This window comes from Nyctibius grandis, chromosome 4 (genome assembly GCF_013368605.1).
Source record: "Nyctibius grandis isolate bNycGra1 chromosome 4, bNycGra1.pri, whole genome shotgun sequence".
In the NCBI taxonomy this organism is placed as follows: Eukaryota; Metazoa; Chordata; class Aves; order Nyctibiiformes; family Nyctibiidae; genus Nyctibius; species Nyctibius grandis.
Window position 1 is genome coordinate 95578408 of NC_090661.1, and position 25826 is coordinate 95604233.

At 38.2% G+C, this 25826-nt stretch overlaps 1 protein-coding gene across 2 annotated transcripts; it reads left to right on the forward strand.

Moving 5' to 3' along the window:
* Positions 1-310: 310 nt before the first annotated feature.
* On the forward strand, positions 311-24271 carry CASP7 (caspase 7). 2 transcript variants are annotated; one of them, XM_068399731.1, is made up of 8 exons: positions 311-417; positions 1430-1569; positions 2303-2415; positions 18513-18661; positions 19549-19677; positions 20187-20362; positions 21892-22030; positions 22682-24271. In XM_068399731.1, exons 2-8 carry the CDS (start codon positions 1483-1485, stop codon positions 22903-22905), a joined length of 1017 nt encoding a protein of 338 aa, XP_068255832.1. In that variant the 5' UTR covers positions 311-417; positions 1430-1482; the 3' UTR covers positions 22906-24271. The 2 variants fall into 2 exon arrangements, with proteins under 2 accessions (XP_068255832.1, XP_068255833.1); XM_068399732.1 differs by lacking the exon at positions 311-417 and adding an exon at positions 1224-1329.
* The last annotated feature ends 1555 nt before the right edge of the window (positions 24272-25826 follow it).

The window sequence follows — 25826 nt, forward strand, 5'->3', positions numbered from 1 at the left end:
CTTAAGGCTCTTCTTTCGCGGGGGTGTGACAGAGAGCAGCTATCAAAAAGCGCTGATTTCCTTTGTTGCTGTGAGGAAGCCGTCACTACCCGGGGAGCGAGGAGGTCTGGGGGTCACCGCCCGAGCCCCTCTGCCAGGGGAGCCGGCCGGGGAGCGGAGCGGGGCGGGAGGAGCCCTCGCTTCCCCCAGCCCCACACCCGCCCCACCGGGCGAAGGCAGCGGCCGAGGCCCCACCGCCCCGCGGTACGGGCCCACGGTGCCGCCGCAGCGGGCGGAAGGCGCGGCCCCTGCGGGACAGGCCCGGGCCGGCGGAGCCCGCCCTGCCCGGCGGAGCCCGCCGTGCTCCGCTGCCGGCCCGCGGGGCACCACCCCGCCGCTTTCGCTTTCGCTTCTGCCCCGCCGGAGCTCAGCGCCAAGGCAAGCACCGGCCCCTTCCCAGCACCGGCCCCTTCCCAGCCCCCGGCCCAGCCCCGGCTCCTTCCCTGCCCCTCCGCGTCGCGCCGGCCGCCCTCCCCGCCCGCCTCAGGGAGACCGTTCCGCTCCCCTGTACCCCCGGCCCGCCGCCTTCCCGCTTCCCACCTCCCGCCCTCCCCTCAGGCGGCCTCCGCCTTCTCGCTCCCCCGCGCCTTCTCTCCGGTCCCCTCCGGCGCCAGCCTGTCCCCTCTGCCCGGCAGCCCCGGGGCCCGGCCCGCTGCTCTTATCTGACGCCCACGGGCAGAGGGGGTGGAGGGAAGCAGCTCTCCCCGAGCGCTGGGCACTCGGGCACCTCAGGTGGCTGCACGGGCTGCAGAACTTTTCCTGAGAGAGGGCAGCGGTCCTTGCAGCGGGGTTTGCCGTGTGTGCAGCGGGCAGCGCTGGGGGGGCTGGTTCCCTCCGCTCGGGGCCGCGCCTGCCTTGGTGTGCGGCTGCTTCCCTGGGACAGCCCCCGCGCTCCTCCTCGGCCGCCTCACTGCCCGCCTGCGGCCTGCGCGCTCTTGGAGTCTTACTTTTTTAAAAGATGATTTAAAAATGTATTTGTTTGTCAAAGCCGAAACTAGACCCCAGCTTTCGGGAACTCTCAGGGAGCTCAAAACCCGCGGTCAGTGCCCCGGGCCCCGGCTGGGGTGGTGCTGGTGGCCAGGGAGCCACAGGGCCCAGCTGGCAGCCTCTCAGCTGCTGCAAGGTCACCAGGGTGGTTTTCAAGCTAGATCTTCTGAGTAAATGTATTATAAAAGCAAGTTTAATCTGCCTAAATATGGGGAAGGGAGAGGAACGGCTGCTGCTTCTCCTCATGAAAACCTGGAGCTGGAGTTGGACAACGGGGCTCAGCACATCCCACCACAAGCGAAGGTGGGGGTCCCGCGCTGCCTTCTCCACTGCTCTTCTCACCCCGCGCTGGGCTTGTGCAGATCATTGTGCTATCAGAAAAATGACTCCTTTCTTCTTGTAGTTTTCTGCCAGCTTAATGATCTAAATAAACTTCCTGAGTGGGCAACTCAGTACATGGAAGAAGAGAGACCATTTTTTCATCAGGAAAAAGTCATTAGATCAGCTCAGCCTTGGCTAGCGGTGCCCTGTGTCACTTTTGAGGTGAGTGAAGATGTTCCAAACTTACCCTAGAGTAGCAAAAAAAAATACTGGCTGAAATACAGCGATTTGTGTAAGAGGCTGCTTTATATAATGAAAATACCTTTTAATTTCCAAGAAACACTCACAACTGTTTTTTTCCCCTAACAACTGTACACGTGTATTAATTAAACGTGAGAAGAATATAAAATTCATATTAAGTGTACATACAGACAAAACAGAGAAATGAAAACTGAAGATCCCATCCATGGAAGATAATACAATGTTTTTTTCTCTTATGCACATTTGACTGTGTATATGCAAAGGAAAACACAAGAGCTCTCTGGATGCCTTAGTACTGGATAGGATTGCAGTCACAAATATTTTTATGTGAGTTGTCCTTGCTTTCTTCCCAACATACTTCTTTCCAGAACATGAAAAATTTCCTGGGAATTAGTTGTAAGATCTTTCATCATAAAATTATTTTTACTTTTGTTCTTATCTGCATTTTTGAGAGTGGTATTAGACAAGTCACTTTTGCTAACTGCCACAAGGTAATACAGATGTCTGAGCCTGTGCAATGTCACGTTAATTCAGGGCCAGAAATCTATAGCCTCTCTTACTTGATGAAGTATTGTACAGTATAACTGACTAACAGCCTCACAGGTATCTGGTTTAATGGTTTGGTTTAGAGAATTATTTCTAAAATAATAGTGTTCATTGAAGGACACTTACATTCCTGTACTTTTATTTATAGATGTCGGGAGATCAGCATGTTGATTGCTCTACTCAAGAGGGAGGTGATGAAGATCACGATGATGTAGTTGATGCAAGGCCAGATAGAAGTAGCAGATTCTCACTTTTTGGAAAGTAAGTTACTGCTTGTTGTATCAGCTGTCATGCTACCCTTCTAATGGGATTTTGGTGTTCAGTTTGCCATGTCCACAACATCATAGGTGGTCTGGATAAGGAGATGGTTTATGTTGTATAGGTTTAATGTATCTGGTCTGTACCTTAAAGCATTTCTCTGTAGTATCTCCCTATAGGGAGACCTGTAGTATCTCCCATAAGCTTTATTTGGTAGTCAAGAGACCACTAAGTTCATTTAGCATTAATTATAGTCCCTCATCTTAAACATTGCCCTTTGGTGGAGCTGGGAATTAAATATGCCATTAATTATCTATTTTACTGCATTCAGCTCAGCTAATCTCCTGCATCTTTGGAATCCCCTGCTGACTATTTAAGTTAGTTTCAAGCCTGGATGTGCCATCTAGGTTGTAGAACAAAAAAGCCTCACTGAGTGTAGAGATGTAACACATTACAGAATAAATTTAAAGCCTTTCATTTTAAAACGTAGTAGTCTCACTGAAGCATAAGCTTACTTTCATTAAATGTAGAGGAAGCAAGAACTATGTACTGCTTGTCTGTTACTCCTGAAAACACTAGATAAATGTGATTGAAAATGCAGAAGATAAAAAATGAACATGCAAAATTTACAAATACTATTGAATGTCAGCAAATGGCTACTTCACATTGCAAACTTCATGGATTTAGAGAGATTTTATTAGAGGTGTTTTTTACAAAGACTGTTGTATTTACAGAGAGGTTTTGATTTTTTTTTTTACTGTTGGACATTCACATTGAAGTGAACAGTATAATTCAGAGAAAGTACATGGAGAATATAATTTTATTTTTGCTGCTTATTATATGAGTCTAATGGGGGTAACAAACCTGTGAGAGCAGTGAAGATGCTTTAGTCTTAGAAGACTTTTGATGTGCTGTTAAGCAAATCACTTTACTTTCTCTGTCTCATTTTATCATTCCTCAAATATGTTTTATGATGTGTATGTGTATTATTCATTTTAACAGAATCACATCATGCAAAATAGACAATGTAACACTTGTTTCTGAATCTTGCCAAACTTTTTTCAAAGGTTTCTTTTAAACTTTATAAAATGTATGTTTTAATATCTGAATGGGTCTTCTTTGTAAGAGGTGATATGCTAATACTATTATTAAATTATGCAACTCAAAGTTAATAATTCTTGAAGGAAAGGCAATAATCATCATTTCTATCACTTTTTTTCTATAAGACATTTTTCAAATAATTTGGCTATGCATCGGTTTGAGCATTCATCTTTTGGGAACTCCTTGAAGATACAATTTGAAACATTTTTCTTTAGAAGTAAAAAATTGCTTAGATTAAATATGAGTTAATTGAGAAGATTCAACTTAGATTTTGTAAGAAAAAAAATAAGTCTGAGAAATCTATCAGAGTTTTTTGAAGAAGGTGATGATTGCCTAAAGAGGAATGAGCTGGTTGACAGTAAAGGTCTTAAAAATCCAAGCACAGTGACAAGGTCTTTGTCTTATAGAAACTAAAACTCTTTGACCTGAAGGAAGATAGGAGAGGAATGTGAGATGATAAAGTAAGATGGGATATAATCTAAAATCGTGACTGTAATGGAGGAGAAAGTGACTAGAGAATGATCGTTCCTTATGCCTCACAGGAAATCTAGGGGACATCCAATGAAAAGCTCATGCAGTAAGTTTAAAACAACCAGTAAGATATAATTCTCATATAGTGCAGAATGCAATTGTAGAACTTAAAGTCACAAGACATGCAGATGTCAAGATTTTAGATGAATTCAGAAGAGATTAGATGTATTTGTGGAAGAAAAGTCCAGTGGGAATATTGATGTTAAAATCTTTGGTGCAAGATGTTCCTAAATCAGGTTTCTGTGAGAAAATATTCTGTATCCAGTTTCTTTTGTTTGTTTTCTTAAAACTCATTACTAGTCAGTACCAGATACTAGGCTAGATGTAGTTCTGGTTGGAACCAGCATGGCTCTGTTTTGATTGCCAAGGCTTCATTTTGGCAATATGAAATTAATACTTGTGAAATAAGATGTCTAGTAAGCTTTAGGTTGACTACAATTGTTTTCTTTTAGCAACCCAGTTTTTACCAGCTGTGCAGTACTTTCAATGAAATTCTACATTTTATTTCATTTATTACTGCTTAAAAATATAAGCTCAATAGGAAAACAAGTAACTTGTATTGTTAAATAAGCACATTAATTTTAATTTAAGAGAATAGAGCAGTGAGAAACTGAATTCAAAGCCGTGCAGAAACACCAGCTGTTTCCAGTAGCTTCAAAGCTCCAATTCACCATTCTCTGGCTGTGACTAGAGATTTATCTAGCAAGAGCAGTAAGTAGAAATAAGTGAAAATCTTATTCACTACAGCGTATTTCTCTCAGAGAAGTCTGTGAGCCTGCTTTGCCATGGAGGCCACGAGGCTCAGAACAAGCCACGGAGTGGGCAGGTTCTTCTGGCTACACCACAATTTAGGGGAATTATCTTCTACATGTTTCCTTTTCTTTCAAAAAGTGCTAGTACTTAGTTAATGTTAGTGGGGAAAAAGAGTTGAAAGAAGTAAGTTTTGAACGAACATCTGCCGGTGGTGTTTGGTTCAGGCGGTTTGTAGCCACTAGATGGCAGGAGGGTATCAGTTTTGTTCACTGCAGAAATGTGGAGCAAAATTAGGGAGAGTTGCAGCTGAGCAAAAAGTTTCAGAAAGCAGAAATAGCAGGATACACTCAGGCAAGCCTGCACACAACAAAATTTTAAAACATGGTTAAACAAAGATTGAGCTGAGGATTTCAAACGTGTATTTTAATTCTTTATGTGAAAGTTAGAAACTAAGAGTTTTTCCCATATAAATTTTTCTTTTCTGTGTTGTACGTGCTCCTGTTAGACTTTTGAGGCTTTAAAAATAGTCTCACTTCTCCACAGGATGATTTAATATCTTCATTTGGTATCTTTAGTCTTTTATTGTGGAACTCTGTTAGGGAGATTGATAGCAACAAACCTCTTTTAGCATCCAGGAAACATAATGTAACATGAAACGGAATAAAATTGTGGTTCCACTGTATTAAGTAGAGCTAATTTCTCTTACTCCTAATGACAGTTGGTTTTTTTTTAAAAAAAAAACCTGCATCTGAAAATTCCCAAGGCTTGGTAGACTCACACTTGCACTGTCAATAATCATGACTGTTTAAACTGTATAGAACCATTTGTCTTCTGTTTACTTTTACCTACTCCAGCCCTACTGTCTTGTTTTACAATCAATATTCCCCTTCTCATCTGGAAACAGAAAACATAATTTAAATATATATTTAACAATTCTTGCAAATACCTAGTTACAGTTGAAACTGTGTGATTCTATAGTGCCCTTAATGCAGAAACATGAAATATATTGTAAGAAAATCCCACTGAGGAATTTGAGAGGCTTGCAGGGTACACTGCCATATAGTCACTGAGAGTGCTTCAGCTGTTTAACACTGCAAACCCAAAATATCTGTCAGGTATTTATTTCTGCCAAGTCAGGCCTCTATAAATCTTTTTATTTTCATTAATTTGAAAGTTCGCTGGAAACATCAGTGTGCATCTTGCCTTCTGTAGTTCAATAGTTGTAGTAGTTATATCCTTATGATGTCTACCAGGTTTGTAAACTAGTATTTAGATCAAAAAGATTCACAGATATAGAGGTTTTCTTTTCATTTGTGCAGTGTTTATTTGGGTTACAGGGCATCAAGGTGGGGAAGCACAGATGTTACCAAAGCTGTCTATTTTAACTTCGTGACCCTTGTCTCAGGATAGCCATATTTCTCAAAATAAATAGCCTTGTCCTTCAAAGAATAAATATTCATTTCTGAGATTCAGCCTCAGCTGAGCCTCAGCTTTGGAGCTGTAACAGGTGTGGAAAGTTGTCTTTGTTTCAACTTTGCTCTTCTGTTGTTCTTCTGTCTTTTGGGGAGATATTTTCTATCCACTTTTGATTACCAACAGCTCATTTTTATTTGGTTTATAAGAAGCTGCTTTGCAGGTAGAGCTTTATGAAGAACAGTTTCACAGTGATGCAGGTGTTTTCCAGAGTTGCCCATTTTGTATTTTTTGGGCGATTTGAAAACACTGGGCCTGATCTTATAAATTAATTGCTCGCTTTGTAGAAAAAGTACTACTGCCAGCACCATAGGCTTATGAAGAAACTGTATTGGCCTCCACTGGACGAATGTCAGCTGTTCCTGCCTTGAAATTAATGTATTCAAATCCAGATGATGCCTTGAATGATATCTCATCTTTTTTATCATAACTTTTTCAATTTTAAAATTAAAAATGCAGTTCTGTTCCAGGTTTTTCAGAATATTACAGACCTTTCAAAAATAAATATTGCTAGGAAAAGTATCTCTTTTATCCTTAGATAGAATAAAAATAGCAAGTTACTTTAAAACAAGTAACAGCTGATGAATCATTATCTGAAATTATGCTCTGGGCTGCAACTCAGAGGTCTGAACTGAACCCTTGGTTTAGCCTCATGTTTCCTTTATGTCTCTAAGCAAATCACTGTGCACCTTAGTCTATCCTGTAAATGGGTGGTGATCTTTCCTTTTACTATCCTAACTCCAAAGTCTAGCACAATATAATTTGAATTTTGTTTGGAGTTTGTGGGTTCTGCTTTGCACAAGCTAAATATTAGTATGTTTTCCCCCAAAGCTCTGAACATAAAATTTCAGAAGCAATAGGTTCTGACATCTATAGTCTGTTAAAGTTAATTCCTACAAAGACAATAGTGAGATTTTAACATAGAGCAACAGGGATATTTCATTTTCATTACTCTCTTTTAAGGCAGAGGTTGTTTTTTCATTTTTTGTTATTGCAGTTTTTGTTAGATCTGGAACTCAACTTCTGGAGAACACTGCAGGAGTATTTAACAATTAGTGAGAATTGTGGTCAGTGCTTGTACTTTCCCTTGGGCGCTTACTGAATGTACCATATAGGAAATGTCCAAATATCTTGACATAGTATCTAGTCTAAAGTGTAAGAACTCATTAATTCACAGTCAATATTTGTTTCCAGTCTCCTTGGAGATTTTATCTTGTGAAGCACAGCAAACACTGGGTTATCCATGAACTGCATCTGTAGCAACCACAACAGTGAGTCAAGTATCGTAATTCTTTTTTAGTGTAGTAAATTATTTCCTTCATTACAACAAGCTCTGGGCTGTCATCACACAAAATTTGGAGGAAAGCTATTATGTAGTGTCACTTTTAATCTTTCAAAGGAATAAAAAAGAAATTAAGCCAAATTTATATAAAACAAAACTGTTTAAGGGTAAATATATAGGAAATAGTTCTATGAATTAGAATACAAAGAGGTTTTGTAAACTGTCCATGCTAATTTGCATTATTTTCTTAGAAATATTCATGTGTAAATATGGTAGTAACGGTGGATCAGGTTTTGAGAGAAGGAAGAAAGACATATTACAAAGCAAAGTCTGCTGTCCCACCTCCATCTCAAGATCTGCTGTATTTTCCTACACATTTACATAAGAACAGTAGAATCAGAGTGATGGGAGCGTGTTTTCCGCTTGTCAGCAAAGGTAGATCAGGCCTGCATGACCTCAGCTTGCAGGGTGATAGCTGTGAGGGTTTGAATAGCCCCATAGAAAAGTCCAGCGTGACCCGCTGCTGACACATGCGAATCTTTGGGCCTGTACACAGAGAGCATCCTGTTTCACTCTCCAATGTAACCCTGAGCATGGTGGGCTCCTAGCATTGGCAAAGAAGATTAGACTTGCTCTTGAGGACAAGCTGAAGCTGTTTTCAGATGCAGTGTGGAGTACTATTTGATGATGAGCCAAGGTACTGTAGAAAGTTATTTACCTCCTTCCTTCTCTGCCACCTATTTGTAAATCTCATGAATGAATACCCTAAAAGAGTTTAGTTTCAGTGCTTATATCAAGCTAATTATAACTCTACTGGCATTTTGCAATTGCTAATCCTACCCAGAACGTTCTCTGAGAAATAGTATTTAGGGAGGGTTGCTTTATTTTGAGTCATTTTCCAAACAGTGCATATAGCAATATATATACTTGTTAATTGCTCTGAGTAACTATGATAGATAAGAGAGGCTTCATCTTTTTTTTTTCATATATATATATAATTGGCAGTTGCCTACGTACATTATGCTACGTAGGATATGGTCATGCAAGATTTCAATTTCCAGAACACCCATGGAGGGTATGTACATGCAGGTTTTCTAGAAGTGAGCAGAAAGCCTTTCAGCAAGGAATATTCTGTATTTGTAAAAATGTACCTTTTGAATGTTATTTGAATATTATGTTGCATACAATATTGTGAGGCCTGCACAGCAAATACTATGCAGCTAATTAGGAAGCTGAAGATGAATTACAAATTGATCGTTGAGAGTTTAGAACCTACTCTGTTTTGGTCCTCTCTGCTGCAGGCGTTACACCACAAAATTGTCATGTAGGCTGTAAATGATACTTAAAATATTAAGTGCACAAAGACTAGGATACTGCTACCTGTTTCTTTTTTTTTTCTTCTTGTCTTTTTTTAACTGTTGCGAAATATGGACAATATTAGACATAATAGTCTGTATTGAAACTTTTTTTACAAAGTGTAGCTGGCATAGCCCCAGTGTGCTTCGCCTGCTTCACTTGTATGTAATAAATAAAATTGCAGCCATAGTTTTGATCTGAATTAGGTAAAGGCCATCACTAACACATAGCTAAAAGGAGTGGAAGACATATTTAGATGTAACTACCAGAACTCCAAATATATATATAATATACAAAGTATGCCAGAAGTTCTAGTCTGAGGCTTGCTCTTTCAAAGAGTTCAACTCCTTTTATTACACAGTGAGTTTCCAGTTGTCCTGGACTGGGTTTCTCTGTTTTCCAGGTTCTTAGAGAAGATTCTCTGTCCTAATTGGAGAAAGGTCTGAGACTAAAATGGGACAAAAAAAGCTACAAGAGTAGCTCAGGATCTGAAAAATGTCTTATAGTGAGGGATTTAAAATGTATTTACTTTCTCTAACTAAAGTTGAAAGATAATTTGCTTGTACTACACAAATATATACTGTACTATACAAATAGATAGGTGATGGAAGATCAGAAGATAGGAGGCACTTTTTGTAAGCAAAGAATTCATAAATGGATCCAATGGATCCATAAATGGATCTTTTTAAAATAGGTTCGGTATAAATCTAAAAGGTGTTCTGCAGATTAAACAGAAGCTGCAGGTTTGTAGAAACTACTGAATAAGGGTTTGTGGCTTGCTTTGCAAGAGATCAAATGAAAAGTGTGCTCACACTCAGGTGAGTCAGTTACTGCAATTAGCATGTTGCAGCTCACTAGTTGATTTTATTCATCTCTGAGACTGTTGCAGTTGTGAGGCTTTGTGGTAGGGTGAGGCCTTATTGTGATTGAAGCTAATACACTTTAGATTGTAGTTTCAAAGGAACATACAAATAGCCATTGCTGTAGTTCAGCTGCGTAGCTGCAATGTGATAAGCTGTGGTATCTTGACTGTTAAGCCAAGGTCTCAGAGGACTTTAGGGCTATAACGTACATTGGGGAAATGCCATATTCTGTGAACTGCAACCCTGTCATTTTTGCAGTTGATGTTAAATAATTGTGTGCAGGTACTAGTGGTTTTATCTCTTCAGGGAAGCTAATGTGCAGTAACCAAAGATAGGAATTTGTTTGTGGACTGAGATCCACTCCATAGTGGACAGTAAGAATGCCTTTGTTTTAAGCATTTTTTTGCAGGAGGCACATGGCAGTAAGCTACCTCACAGGCTCTGGGCCTAAACATTGTACAGATGTACAAAATAATGGATTTTAAATTCATTCTCTAGTGTACTGTATACTACCATTCCTCTGGAAAGAAGCCACGAGATCTGCAATTGTTTTATGAAGCAAGTTTGTTTAGGCCCCATTTTGTGATGGAAAATCTAAGACCAAGTGACATGAAGTTACTTTCCCAAAATTACTCAATAGCAGAAGCAGATTTCACAGTTAGTTCTCCATCCAGAGCACAGCTAAGTGGCTCTTAGTGGGTAAGAGAACATGTGCCCCCAGTTGAGCATTTTGGTTTGTTTAATACTTTTCATCAAGTTAACTGAGCAAAGCATAGCTAGCATATAATCTTAATAAATATTTTTATGGCTTGTGTTTTACTATTGGAGGTGATATAGCATGCTAGAGGATACTTAGGGAAATGCCAGGATTTCTTTTAAAAAATTAAAGCTTTTTATTTTGCAAATTTTCTGCAAAATCTGTAACAGTACTGCTACATATGTCATAGTAAGCAGAAAAGTAGGTTTTTAATATCAATATTAAAAGAATTTGTTAATGATAGCTTAGGTCCCTCCCAGATCTATTATTATCTTTGTAAATTCAAGGAAATAATCCTGTTGCTTACCTAACTCCTTTCTTTCAAGACTGCTACCGCAATATTTTCTTTTCAAAATTAGTGTGTTTACAGTTACAAGGAGGGCTTAGGACGTGGGTTTCCAAAGAAACAAGAGGTACTGTCTCCATTAGCTTCCTAGTTTCAGGTTCATTCAAACAAAAGGTCTCTGGTGACTTTTAAACTGGCTTTGTTTTGTCAGCTGACTATCTAATTCCAAAGATGTCCTTAAGAAGTCATGAACTAATTGGCAGTTCAAAAAGAAGCTGGATGCTAAATAATTACTATGGCCCTGATCTTGAGAACAGTTACAAACAGGCATTATTTTACTGCCTGAGTAGTTGTGTTGCTTTCAGTCGGCCTGCTCCCAGGAGGGAAGCGGGGTGCGTTCATTAGGGGCTGTGGTATTAAGCAAAGCACACTTGCCATTTCCCTTTATTCCACCCCTTCCCAGAAATTACTTTCAAGGTTTAGGCACTTCAGCAGAGTAGTATATGAAGATGCAAGGCTTGCACAGTCTTTATATGTCATTGATAAATATGCACTTTAGACTCCAGTATTATCAGTTTGGCATGTTTCACCATAATTCAGAATTTCTGTGACAGACAAAACAAGACTATTAGAGGGAACAGAAATCTAGGATCATTTGACTGTTTTTTGTGTTTTAATGTTCTGGGGGGGAGGTTTATTGTGTTGTTTATGTTTGCTATTCTAAATTGCAGCTGTAAGTTTTCATGTCATTTGTGTAAGACATCTCCTTGCCATAGTAAGCAATATAGGTGAAATAATGTTTAGATGCTTGTTGTGGAACTTTTACATTCAGTTTTGTAGGGCCACTTTTCTTCTCTCTTCTGAATGAAGACTTTCTATTATGTTCAAAAGATTCTGACTTTAATATTAGAAACTTTTAAAATTTTCTTTTGACATTGATCTGGGGTATATTTAAAAATAGCCTTCAAGGACTGATTATTTTGTTGGTGCTAGTCTATCAAAGTCAGCAGTCATTTGCTAATAACTTTCAGTAGGGAAACTGAAAGTATGCAATATTTAATTGAACGTCATCCTATATAATTAGTATTGCTCCTTTTTCCCCAGGAGATTTTTGCTCCAACTATTAAGCTGTTTTTCAGTTTATCTACTGGCAAATAATTTGGAAGCCTGAGTAACCTTTGTTTAAAAAAAGATTGTGAGGGATAGTATTTATTTTCTTGGTTTACAATTATATTTAACTTCTTTCAAGAGAGTCCTTGGTAAGGTGTTATCTGTCTGAAAAGAGAGAGATGGAAATTGCACCTGCCATTGGAGTATATTCAGGAGAAAAGGTTTGTGAGCCCATATCATGTGACAGTCAGGTTGGAAACAGAATTGAGATCTCCCAAATGCCAATGTCTTCTGCAGTGGCTCCTGTTAGTGTTTATCATAAGCTTCACTTATTATTCTAGCACGCTGCCTTCTTAGTGTGTGACCCAGGATCACACCATCGAGTGCAGTGTAATACAGTTTTAGTATTTGGCCTATCCCTTATAGTTAATGCTTAGTCCTTATCCCATATAATTTATGCTTTCTGATTTTTAACAGTAAAGGAATATTCATTTTTATAAAAGACAATTCAAGTAGTGGCACATTCATCTTGTCCAGAAATGTTGCTGCTCTGCTAACCTGATGCAATATTAATGGGAAAAGGCAACAGGATAATCTATTATTTGCATGCAGCTCTAAATCTGTGTGACACTTTGCCAAAATGGATCTGACAAAGAACAAAGAGTCTGCCTTAAAGAACTTCAGAACTAAAAAGCTCTAGTCAGGTTTAACAAGTGTCTTTTGCTTGTTATTGCCAATAGATTTCAAGAGAAAAAAAATTCAAAGAGGGAAGAGTGTACAGTAATTAAAGGTGTACTACATATGGTGAAATTAGACTGGATAAAGGTATTAAAGCTGGCAGTTTGGAGAGAAGGTTATGTAGACTTAAGACATTAATGCATGATCATCAGAAAGCAACAGATATACGAATAGACCACTAATTATTGAGACTAAGGTAGAAACATAGAACAAAATATTGAACCTTGATTTGTCTAATTTATGAGTTCTGTTTCCTGTTCACTTCTTTTGGAAGAATAACTCTGAATTAGTCTCTAGCACACTCAGTTTTAGTACACATAGCTTGGTGATGCTTTGTGAATTCAAACACAATCTTCTTTGCATTTTCATTGTTTCCTGTCTATCCTTTAACTATTTATTTAAAAAAATAAATCCAATCAAGGATTTTTCCCCAAGAGAGCAAACAGCATTTGTGATGAGCAGCAGTCACAAACATCGTTTATACTGTGCAAGCAACAATGGAAGGAGTGGGGGTTTTTAGGCAGAAAGAGCAGCATAGAGCAAAACTGCATAAAATTAAATCAGCAATATGGGCTATGTAAGTTTCTTCAGAGGTCTTAAAACTAACGTATTGTCCCGTACACTTACTCCACATTATTGTAATTCAATGGGGAATTTATTCAAATGAAGCCTTTAAAGAGGTCCTCAAATGTAAAAGTCATGAGGGAAACATCTCAGTTATTTGTAACAGATACGAGCATTGCAGTTTTAAGATACCTTGCATACCACAACATGAAGTTCTGGTGGATGTTGAGGAATTACCTGAGAAGATTTGTACTATGGTTTTCGTCACTGTACCACTGCTATAATCTTCTTTCCTGGACTCAACAGAAAGGCTGACAATGTAACGGACACTAGAATAAAACTATTCTCCAATGCCAAAAAGCATGGCAACTCTAGAAGGCATCCTGAGATGATGTGTTCTGTAAAGATAGAGTGTTTTTTAACAGAAACCTGTTATTGGTCATTCAAAAAATATATAAGATTACACATTGTATTAACGAAGCATGCTGGAGTAAAAGCTGTGACAATGTTCTGTGATATTCTTTATCAAGTACAGTCCAAATTTACTGAAATTCATAGAGCTGGAGTAAGATAGAGTGCTGCTCTTTTGTGTGTGTGTACTTCAAATAGAAATGACTGTAATAATTTTAGCCTTTTCCACCCACCTCTGAGTGTCAACTTCCTTAAATTAAATAGTATCATAATTGTAGAATTTTTTTATCTGCTTACATTTTTTAGTACAGAAACAAAAGTCCCTGACTTTCCTGGGAGAGAAAGGGACTATAGGTGTTTTCAAAGCCCGGATATCCCTCTGTAATATAATTTCTAGAGTTCATTTTGATTAACACGTTAATTCCCTCTTAGAAAAGCAAACAAACAGGAAAAAAACAAGCAGGAAACTCCTCCCATCCTGTGACTAGGAAGTGCTGATGGTGAAATTTGTCTTTATTCATCTAATCCTCTGCCCATAAGGCTATTTAAGTGACTGTTCTTTTCCAGGGAGAGCCGTTTCTTCTGTGTGCTAAGTGTCACATTACTTTTAAGGCCAAGCAGCTCATGTTTTCAGAAGAGCTCTATTGTCCGTAGGTTACTATTATCCTCTTTTTAATCATTGTTGATGTTGAAGTTTAGTAAATAGATTGGTGTAACAATGTTTTCCTTTCATCCACTCTTCTCTTGAGAACTTTCCCTGCCTTATGCTGCTACTGTTTCAAGGGGAGTCCATATAGTTACAGCAGACTAGCTGTCTTAGAGCAGGTGGTTTTTTTATAGTCACTGGCCTTTACTGCTTGCACAAAGGTGGGCAACACCAGACTACACAGCTGACATTAACTCTGTAATGTGATGGAAAGTGAAGACCCTCCCCACAGAAATATATCACACTACACTTGAAGTTGAGCAGCTGGTTCTCACTGAAACGCTTGTTACTCTGGAGAGCTGGCAGACCTGAGCCCAAGAGCTTGGCTGTTGCAGGTGGGAGAGATGATGAGACTGCAACACTCAAGGAAGCCATTCTCCTGAACATGGATTCTTAGTATGTTGGTATGTCTTACTAATATACGATATACGATAGCAAGGGAAGTGCAGGAAGACGCCAGTAGAAAGGAAGCTAAAGGAGAGGCAAATCTCAGCTGCTAAGAGACACTGCTTTCAGTAAAATTGTTATTGAAAATATTCTTTAGGTATAGTTAAATGTTAACAGTGATATTTTTATCCTTAAATCTTGATATCCGTACATACTGAAATCATAATTTACCCAAAGCATATCAGAAAAGAAAGTTTGTTGTGATGAGTAGCAGTCCTTTAGACAATCTGATAATAATGATTTTCCCAGGGTTGACACTGATTGAGTCTAGACTCGATGAAATCACATTCCCAGACATACTGTTGTCAAGCCTAAGGCCTGGATTTAGAGACACAGTAAGGGTGAAAATGTGCAAGGTGTATCAGGGTGCCAGAGTGGAGTTTCAGTTTTGCTGAACTCTTGACAGAAGGGAGAGAACATGAAATATGTGAGAGTACTGATAGGAAGAATATTTCTGTCTAAGGGAAAGATCACTGACCACTAGCGGAGTGAGGAGTTATGGCACAGTTGTAATTAAAAGCTGAAGAAAGAGTAAACAGTCATAAAATTCAAGTTTCTGTTTAGTCTGGGCAAGTTTGAATCCCAAAAATGGGAAATTAAAGACACTGGATGCCAGAGAAACAGAATGAAATAAAACCGAGGACAAATATTTTAAAACATTTTATAACAGCGCATAACTAACCTGTTGGAAACCCTTTTGAAAAATGAGGTGATTAGAAAGCTTGGTAAGAACAACAACAGTAAACATTTATATGTGTTCAGTTCAAAGCTTAGAAAATAAAAATTTAGTTGGAAAGCTTTAGGCTTTCAGTCGTAAGCCAGCCTGTCACTGACAGGGCCTTTTCCTTAAGGACTTGTTATTACATATTTATTACTTTATTAGTCATTATTACAAAATCTGATTTAGCTTGTTGAAATGGAAGAGTTGGACCTTATACTGTCAGTTTAGTCCAGTCAGGCAATTCCCATATTGTGCTATGTTGGCACAGAAAACAGAATCTTCAAAAAAATTTCTCTCTGGACTGCAGGCCCAGGATATGTATACTCCACAACCTTTGCTTCCTTATTCGTTCAGTTTGGACAGATATCAAAAGATTTCTGGAACTTTTTGTTGTCTGCCAGTAAAGAAATGATAGGCGTAACCCTACGAAGCATGTTGTGCTTGCCAAGTATCTCGTTAGCCTGTTCAGCTTGGAAGGAATCATTAGAACAAAACCATACTATCCTCTGTAAAGAAATGGGGAAATGAGAGAGTTATGTATGCTACCGTGCTGACAAGGCTTGTCTGTGACATTTGACACTGACAAGCATAGAGCTTCTGTCGTACTTTTGGGAACACCAGCAGTAGTAGCTACATCCCTTAAACTCCCACGTATTTCTGCGTGAATGAGTGCAAACTATTGAACTCAGAAGTGAGATGGTTTCAGCGAAGTTGTGTGGCTACATTATTATGCCACTTAACCCCAGCTGCTATTTTCAGTGAGGCTTTTTGTGGGGTAATGTGGCTGTGTGACTTCTGGACTAGAATTAGATCACTTCCAGCATTTTAGGAGAGCAGACAGTGCAAACATGATACTGCACTGCTCATGTGGATCTGTCCCGAGTGTTCACAACTGTTCATGGGTTGGATGTAAACAGAAATGTTTGTACAATCCCCTTGAAAATACCCTATTGTATGTAACAGCCACTGTTAGTTATATAGCTTTTTCAGGAAGTCAGTGAAGCCAGATAAATCTGTAGAAACTTGAATCCAGTGTGTACTGAAGAAATTAGCCTCTTCATCGACCTGAGTGGTAATTTGTTGTTTTGAAATTTCTTTTTCTGTCTTTGCCAGAGAGCTGTCTAGTGATGTAGGACCAGGGGGAATTTTAGGCTAAAATAAGAATCCAAGATCTCTTTGAAAGTCAAATGTAATATTAACAGCATACAGCTGTGGATAATTATATTCAATGGTTAAAATCTTTTCTTGAGGCAGAGCATATTTAATTATTGCTCCCAGAGCCCTCAAGAAGCGGTATGCAAGGAGAATACCAATACTTGCAATTTGCCAGAAAGAACTGTGCTTCCAGAGTATCAGACACAATTCTCAAGTAGATACAATTCAATATCTTGTTTTGTAGTCTAAGAGAGGACATGATATTAGGATGGTCACATGTAAAAAGAGTACAGAGAACACCCGCCAGGTGCAGCTTTTTAATTTGGCCCTTTGTAACAGAACATGAGGACACTCAAAGACAAGCAGCAGCTGTTTCAAAATTGAATTGCAGTAGCATTTAAACATGATGAATCATCTAGAGAAGGTTTGTTACAGTTTCCAATTAGTCTTGTCCTTTAGTAATAAAAAACTGGATACTTAAAGCTAAAAGACAACAATTGTTAAATTGGGAAGGTAAGAAAGTAGATTACCTAAACAATATTTAATCAATTGGCAGCAATCTCATGTCTACAGGCTATTACTGAAGCAAATAGCTTAGTAATTCTTTCAAAAGATGTCAGAGTGAGAATAGTGAAAGTACTTCAATTAATTGAGATTATGGCAAAAATCTAATTTTGTTAAAAATAAACTATATTATAGAGTTATTTGTGCTGTGAAAGTAGGTTGTTTTCCTCTCAGACATCAGCAATAAATACTGTTGGAAGCAGGATGGCTGGACGCTGGACCAAATAAGTAAGAGAGGTGCTGATAACTTCTTCTGCCCTTTCCTGAACGTTGTTTCTCACTGGGCTTTTTCCAAAGCTTGTTCATAGTACTGAGGTTGAATCATACCCTTTATAGGCTCTCACTGGCTTCAGTTCTGCTTGAGGAGATCTTACCAACACCTGAAGCCACCTGCTTGGACCAAAAAGTCCACCCCTAAAAGCAAGCACTGCTAAGTTCGTCATGTTTATACTTTAGGTGTAGGTGTGCATGCTGGCTGTAATTGATTTGTTCTTAATACTTCATTTAGAATAAATTGGTGAGTAATGTCTATGCTATCCCTTTGCATCTCTTTCTAATCCAGTCTAAGACTCCTGCACATAGCAGAAAGGTCAGTACACAGTCGAGAACATTTATAGCTTGTTTTGGTTTGGGTTTTTTGGGTTTGTTTTTTTTTTTGAAGTGAGGTTCAGGTATTGATGATTACACTAAAATCTGCTTAGTTTTTTTGCATAGGTTCAAACTGCTGTTTGGCAGACCAAATTAACACAAGACCTGTTCACATCTATAACCTTTATCAGTAGAAATTACCTACTGCTCAGTCTTAATCTTCAGAGAATTTAGGGGTGATGGTGATTCAATAAACAAATTCTACCACACCATTGGGTAAACTGCATCTCTTCTTGTGCTTGGAATAGTTATTAAGGGAGATCTGTCTGTCCTTCCATGAATTATTTATAGTAAAAATAAAATATGTCCAGAACCATAGTTTGCAAAAGGTTACTGGCAGCCTGACTTCATGTTTAGGCTGTTTGTTTTATCTGTGGGTCAGGATCTGCGTATACTACGGTTGGCTGCAGTTCACTCTAGAGTCATCTTACCATCATCAGAATCCAATTGCATACAATAATTGCTTCATGGAAACCGCAAGATCTTTATGCCTCAATCTGAAATATGAAGGAAGAAAACAAACATGAGAGAAAAAAAAAACATTGGGTAGGGCTGCCCAAATGGTTTGACTTAAAATAAATAGGCACACTGCATGTGACTGGCCACTAACCATAATTTCATTTGTTTCACCTAGAAAAAAGAAGAATGGAGAAGACGAACAGCCGAAGTCCTCTCTCAGTAATCAGTACCGAATTGTTGCACCCACATTCCAGTATAATATGGACTACAAGAAAGTTGGCAAATGCATTATTATAAACAACAAAAATTTTGAAGATAAAACAGGTAATGTTCTTCCTTTGATGGTACTAATTACAGAGTTTAGAATTTTATACTTTCATTAATCAATAAGCATTTTATTTTTAGGACGTGGAATTTTCGTGAATATATGTATCTTTTTTGAGAAATAGTTGTTCCTACAGTTTATTCCAGTTCTTTAACACTTATATTACAGCGGCTCTTTGCAGCTTCTTTGCAGTATATGTTTCAAAGAGCATGTCACCTTGCTCTACCAGCTTCAAACTAAGCCTTTGTCCCAGAGTTTAAGGCTGTGTTGTTAAGATTTGAACTTTGACATCTGCAGCCCATGTTATAACTTCTCTGTCCCTGAGCTACAGCTATGAGCTACAAAAGCTCATAGCTGTAGCTGTGCTCTGTTCACACTCCTGCATTTAACTTTTCAGACCATGTACGGTTTCAAAGCAGACAGAAACTTGTGTTATAGTCGACTTTATAGGTCTTTTCCTATACAATTGGCAAACACACTAAATGATGTGTTTACTCCAAAGAATTTACATCAGTATATTTTATGTGGGTATCAAAGGGACTTTTCAACAGTTTTTCCTTGGGTTGCTTTGTGCATATGTTACACTGCATAACCAAAAGGAGATAGAATCATCCACAGAGGTCATATGTTGCAAGGTGCTGGAGGCATGCCAACATTTTTCAGGATAAGATACATGTTAACATTGAACCTTGCATTATTTTGCTTTGAAACAAATCTCACAATTTGTTCTCAATGCTGAGAATGCTGTTAGAGGATTGTTTTAAAATCATGTCACCATGATATTGTTTAGGTTTATTAATTATAAACCTAAAAATTTACCTTTGAACACGTGAATTATTTTGAATTGTGTAATGTGCAGTCAACCATATTCTTTGTTTTCTGGCAGGAATGGGTACACGAAACGGCACTGATAAAGATGCTGGAGATCTAGCTAAGAGTTTTAGAAACTTAGGTTTTGAGGTTTGCACATACAATGACCGGAGCCGTGATGATATGGAAAAATTACTGAAGCAAGGTAAAAATTTAAAATCATAGAATAATTTAGAGTGGAAAAGACCTCTGGAAGTCACCGAATCTACCCACTGTTCAAAGCAGGTCAAATTAGAACAGATTGCTTAGGCCCCATGACATGCAATTTTCTATATAGAAGGATTTGGCTTCTGAATGGATTAGGCTTAATTCCCCACCTCTTCCTCCAACGTCAATTCAGAAATACACAATTTTCTTGTCATATTAGATGAAGCGCCTGTGCTGTGTATTAGGTGAAGAGCCTTGTCATATTAGATAAAGAGTCCAGCCTGTTGACTCCAGTGGGCTAGACTCGGAGTCAAGAGAAGGATGCATTTGTGTATTCAAGGTACTCATCACATTACTAAAAAGTGGGTTGTGTCATCTTTATCCACTCCTTCTTATGCCTTCCAGTAGAGGCCCAATGTATATTTAGTCTCAGAAAAATGTGTTTGCTAAATATAATTTTCATTTAAAATGTTGCTTCCTTTTGACTAAGAAGTATTTGGTTTGTAGCTGCTGAAGAGAATCACAGTGATGCCGCTTGTTTTGCCTGTATCCTTCTAAGCCATGGAGAAGAAGGCCTCATCTATGGCACTGATGGACCCATGGCTATCAAGAGTTTGACTGCGCTATTCAGAGGAGACAAGTGTAAAAGCCTTATAGGCAAACCCAAATTATTTTTCATTCAGGTAATAGCCCTAAGGTAAATATAATATCCTACTGCTGCAATGGGGAAAACATGCTATGTTGGTTGTCTGCTCTAGAAGAGCCCTGTAGGTTAACTTACTGAATTTTGCTGGAGGTTTTGTGAAAAAATGTGTCGAGAGAAGTCGACTGTAGATGACTTGTATTGTTTGTTTTTAAAAGATAATTTATGTACAAGATTCACAGATGTAGAGAGTATATTGTCATTGTAATTTTGTACATGGTTTCTCTTTGTGCTTGGTAATAAATGAACTTCCAAGCAGAAAGATGAACTCCCTCTCGTGCAGACAGAGCTGAGGACAGTGCATGATTATCAATAGAAATAATAATGTCCAGGTCTCTTTGAATAATGGCTGTCTCTACAAATTACTGCATTCTGCTAAAAGAAATATTTTTTCTCTCCCTCAGTAGCCTAAAAAATTATATTGCATTATTGTATTAGCATATAATTAATTGTATATTACTTAAGCTTTTAAAGACAGCTGTTTCAAACAGTATTAACTGACATACCATGGGTCTGAATTCTCTTTTTTATCATAGTATTATGTACGTACGGGAGTTGCAGCAGATGTGGTTTTCCCTAGGCTCTTCCATCAGTTAATCCTGAACCTCAAAGTGAAAACTGTCTATTTTAGACTCTTCATACTACTAAAGTGATGTTTCTTTTAATTATAAGTTTGGAATGGGTACTTTGTTGCCTTTAACATTATCTTAGTAAAGGCAACCAACTCATGTTATATAAGCCCATCATACTGCTATTTTTTTGCAAAAGCTGTCAGTGAAAGCTACTGATCAAGAGCTGAAACTTACCAACCTGGACTATGGTCCCAGCATGCCCTTTAGCTAAACCACATGATTAAGAAGAAATTCAGAATAAAAGAGAGAAACGGAAAAATGTTAAAAATGCAATATACTTGAAATGGATGATCAAACACTGGAACAGGTTGCCCAGATTGTAGAGTCTCCATCAGTGGAGATATTCCAAACCCAACTGGACATGGTCCTGGACATCTGCTGTAGCTGTCCCTGCTTGAGAAGGGGGATTGGACTAGATGATCTCGGGACGTGATTTTGTTATTCTGTGAAATGTACTGCTACAGCAGTGCACGTCAGGAACCAAGGACAATGTGTAGTCCACTGTAAAGAAAGTGTCCGGAAGTCATGCTGTGCAGGACATTATGTAATAATTGAGTGCTTAGGATGACTCTAGACTAGTAAAATTAATTATGGTTAGAATAAGCTAATGCTGACTTGACACTTTGACAATCCACTGAGATCCACAGCCTGCAACACCATTACCTCCCTTTACTGTATGGGTTCTGTATTTTAAAATGAGTAAGCTAGTAACTTTATCACTGAACAATTAGATGTCCACCAGAATTGCATTTCTGCTTCTAAAACATACAAAGTACTGCTTCAAACTCTATCCATTAAAAATGTTAATGAATACTTATTTTTATAACACCTTATTTCTCCTTATTGGACACGTTCTCTTTGTCTTCACTGCTTTCAGGCATGCAGAGGCTCTGAATTTGATGAAGGTATACAAACTGACTCTGGACCTGCAAATGACACTCTGGAAACAGATGCCAATCCGAGATACAAAATCCCAGTAGAAGCAGATTTTCTGTTTGCATATTCCACAGTGCCAGGTAAAGAAAAGGGGGCCAGGGTGGGGTTAGAAGCCTAAAAACTTTACCAGCCATGTTGACTTGATTGTAGACTGAGCCCCATTGATGATACATGGTACGTTGATGGACAAAACACTAAGGCTCCATATGTGTTGGCCAGTGTGTTGTGTCCACCCCTTTTCACTAGCTGTAGCAGAAACAGGAAAAAGCCCAGATTTGACAGGTGAGAAGACACAGACATTACAGATGGTGAAGGCAGTACTATTTTCTGGGGATCATACCCTTCCATGTCCCAGTTTAGTGAGTATGTTGAATATGTGATGAAGGCAGGCAGAGGAACACTTACTTACAGCACGAAACTTGTTCTTAGGAAGGAAAAACATGAAATCTTACTTCTTGCAGTTTCCCAAATGCAAAAATATAGAATGGTACTTTAGTAGTGTGAGGTTTGGAGAGTTAATACACGTTACTCTCCACTTCAGTGAAGCAGGATATGTGACACAAGTGATAAGAATTAAACTTTCTGTGTGTGCGTTGTTACTCTTTGCCCAGAATCTTTCATACAAATTAGAACATATCTCTCCGCCATTCCATTCTTTAGCGCAAGATAAGAAAATAAGAAAAAAGAGGAAAAGTAACCCTGTGTACTTTCTTATCTGTCTTTCCCGTAAGGTTATTACTCCTGGAGGAATCCTGGAAGAGGCTCCTGGTTTGTGCAGTCTCTGTGCTCTGTGCTAAATGAGCATGGAAAACAACTTGAGATCATGCAGATCCTCACACGGGTCAACTATGTGGTTGCCACAAATTTTGAGTCACAGTCTGATGATCCACGCTTCAGTGAGAAGAAGCAGATTCCCTGTGTGGTCTCTATGCTCACTAAGGAACTTTACTTCTGAAAGTGTATTTTAATGCAGCCAGTGATGAAAGATCAGGATATGGTTTTGGGTGGAGAATTGATTGTAACCTGGAGTAACACATTTTTAATAACAGAAATGTAATTACACTAGATTTTTATATTGTATAAGCTAGGGTATCTGATGGGTGGACAATATGCAAGTTTTTAAAGAAGAAATAAATGCTATGGGCCAACGTGACAGCTAATACTAATTACTGTATCTTGATTTCCCTTAGTGTGGCTGTCATGATCTATGGCTACTGAAGATGTTCTGAGAGTCAGCTACCTGGCCCATTAAAGTTTATTCCAGAAAACAGATTGTAAATTAACAACAAAAAATACTAAATCGTGAGTCTCCATCTTTTCTTTCACTGCTAGCTCATGGAACCATAACTTCCTCGGAAATTTCCAAAGATCATCATATTATCGGTATGTCCAGTGATGAAACAGTTTGTAGCTATTTAAAAGGGTGTTTCTTAGTCTAATATATTCATTTCCCTTTTATGAATATTATTAATGAAGGCTAGTGGTTGCTCTGTGCTTAATCTGGAAGTCAATTTACTTAGTTATCATCCCTCTAGCATAAGATGGATAAATAAAAAAATCAATATTTGTAGATGATTTACCTGAATAGTATGAAAATGTAACAAACAGAAAAATCAAAATTAAAATATTTGAAAAAGATTGGCAAACTGTAATTGAATGATGCCTTCTTAAAGCGCCATTGTAAAGATTTTTGCCTTGCAAATGACAATTAACTGATAGAACATCCTGAAACAGTGGTATTGCAGTTTTCCTGCTTGCAGAAATAAAAATGTCTGCCTGTTGATTCGGAAGTTTTGAACCAACAGAAAGTTAATGCAAAGGCTTTGTTATAAAACATTAAAATTTAATGTTCAAATGATAGAATTATATGTTCCAGTAACAAATGTATGTTTAGATATAGCTTCTATTTTTGAGGAATTTTGCCAAGACTGGAAATACTTACTTGAATCAGAAACCAGAAGTGCCTTTTAGTTACTGTATGTTCTTGATTTTGTATTTTGGACTTCATCTGTGATGTTTATATTCCTACTTTTTATATTTTCTTTAGAGTTAGTAGCTAGCTCAAAAAAGTAAGTTTAATGATTTAGTTAAACTGATAAATGATTAGTTGTTCACCTTTTTCTCAGTTAATGTACTCTATACCCTTTTGAAATCTTACAAGAAAATAAGTGCATACTATTAAAGCCAAGTTACCAAATTATTAAGTTTATTTTCTTACAAATACTGTGGCATAGTGAAGCATATATTTTTATAAGTCAAATTTACAGTTGTTTATATTACATAAATGATTGTTTTATGGATGTCTTGAGCATGAAATCAATAAAGACCTTTTTTTTTAAAAATTTCCTATGAATATCTGCCTGTTTGTCACTTAATCTGGTGAAGTAAAAACCAGCCAAAATACATCCCAAAAACTTTCTCAGCCACGAATGCAGGTGGTCTTCAGCATCTTTGTCAAGATGAGGTTTACAGTGTCAGTTGAAAAGTAGTTTAGAAAAGTAAACTGGCATTGGGTCACTTGGGTTAGGCAGGCCACACCCTCTCCAGAGTAAACAAAAATTATTGAAAATATTTTAATGGAAGTATCCTGATCTACCAGTACTTAATCTTGCCCTGTATATAAAATGTCTTTATACAGTAAACTGTACAGAGGTCTAGCAGTTTATATGAAAATGTTCTTCCTATTACTTCTGGCAAATAGCTCCATCTTAAAGTATTTTCTGGCATTAGAGATATTCCTGTTTTACCATGAGAAATGTGTCCAGTCAACATTTCAGTATTCGTTACTTCTCTGGAAGCTCTTTCATGTCTTTTTAGTTCATTAGTGTTTATTTGCTTAAGGTTTAGCCTGTTTTTAAATTTCTGTTAACAATATTCCCTTGTCTCCAAAACTATACTTCTATTCAGATACGTTGTAGCTCTGAAGTCAGAGAGCCTTGGGAACAATACAGGAGCAAGTAGGGGCTCTGAAACAGGTCATTTAAGTTTTTAAAATAACTCCAAGGAATGTAACAACATAACAGGTAAGGAGCACATTTCCTCTTGTGTAGTGCTTTTTTCCTTAAAGTTTCTTTGAGAATGATATTTTATTTTTAAAAAAGCTATAGCAAATTTATTTTAGCTTAGCAGCATTGGGAAAATATAAAAATTACTAGAAATAGTCCCTGGTCCAGCCAACAAGGGACTGCTGAGAAAGAATCAGAGGAGTTAATTTAGTGAGTTTCCTCTATGAGTAGGAAAAGCTATTCGCCCTATTGGACATAATGTCTCAAAGAAAAATAAAAAGGTGGACAGAGCGGGTCTTTATGAGATTTTGTTGTACATTACCATGATGGGTACTAAGTAAGGACAGCCGGGAATTTCCAACTAGAAGGTGAAATGGTAGCTGCCTGTCTAAGACAAAAGGCAAAGTAGTAATGTTATTTGAAGCTCTCAGTGCTCTAATGTGGCAAGCCAACAAGGCACTCTCAACATTTGCAAGAGGTCTCCTTGGTAGACCAAAGGTGGAAAAAAATGATAGAATGGCATAAAGGAGCAAAGCAGTTCTACCTGCTGACTTACAAAGAAACTAAGTTGAGGTTGAATCTTAAACAACCTTCAGGCTAGTTCTAGTATATGAAATACACAAAGATCATAGAATCATAGAATGGTTTGGGTTGGAAGGGACCTTAAAGACCATCTAGTTCCAACCGCCCTGCCACAGGCAGGGACACCTTCCACTACACCAGGTTGCTCAAAGCCCCATCCAACCTGGCCTTGAACACTGCCAGGGAGGGGGCAGCCACAACTTCTCTGGGCAACCTGTTCCAGTGTCTCACTACCCTCACAGTAAGTAATTTCTTCCTAATATCTAATCTAAATCTCCCCTCTTTCAGT

Excerpts from the sequence above, each read along its gene's own strand:
- CASP7 (XM_068399731.1), top strand. The coding sequence starts at position 1,483 with ATGGAAGAAGAGAGACCATTTTTTCATCAGGAAAAAGTCATTAGATCA. Across the intron at positions 2,416-18,512 it reads AGATTCTCACTTTTTGGAAA|AAAAAAGAAGAATGGAGAAG; the intron begins GTAAGTTACTGC and ends TGTTTCACCTAG. Across the intron at positions 22,031-22,681 it reads TGCATATTCCACAGTGCCAG|GTTATTACTCCTGGAGGAAT; the intron begins GTAAAGAAAAGG and ends CTTTCCCGTAAG.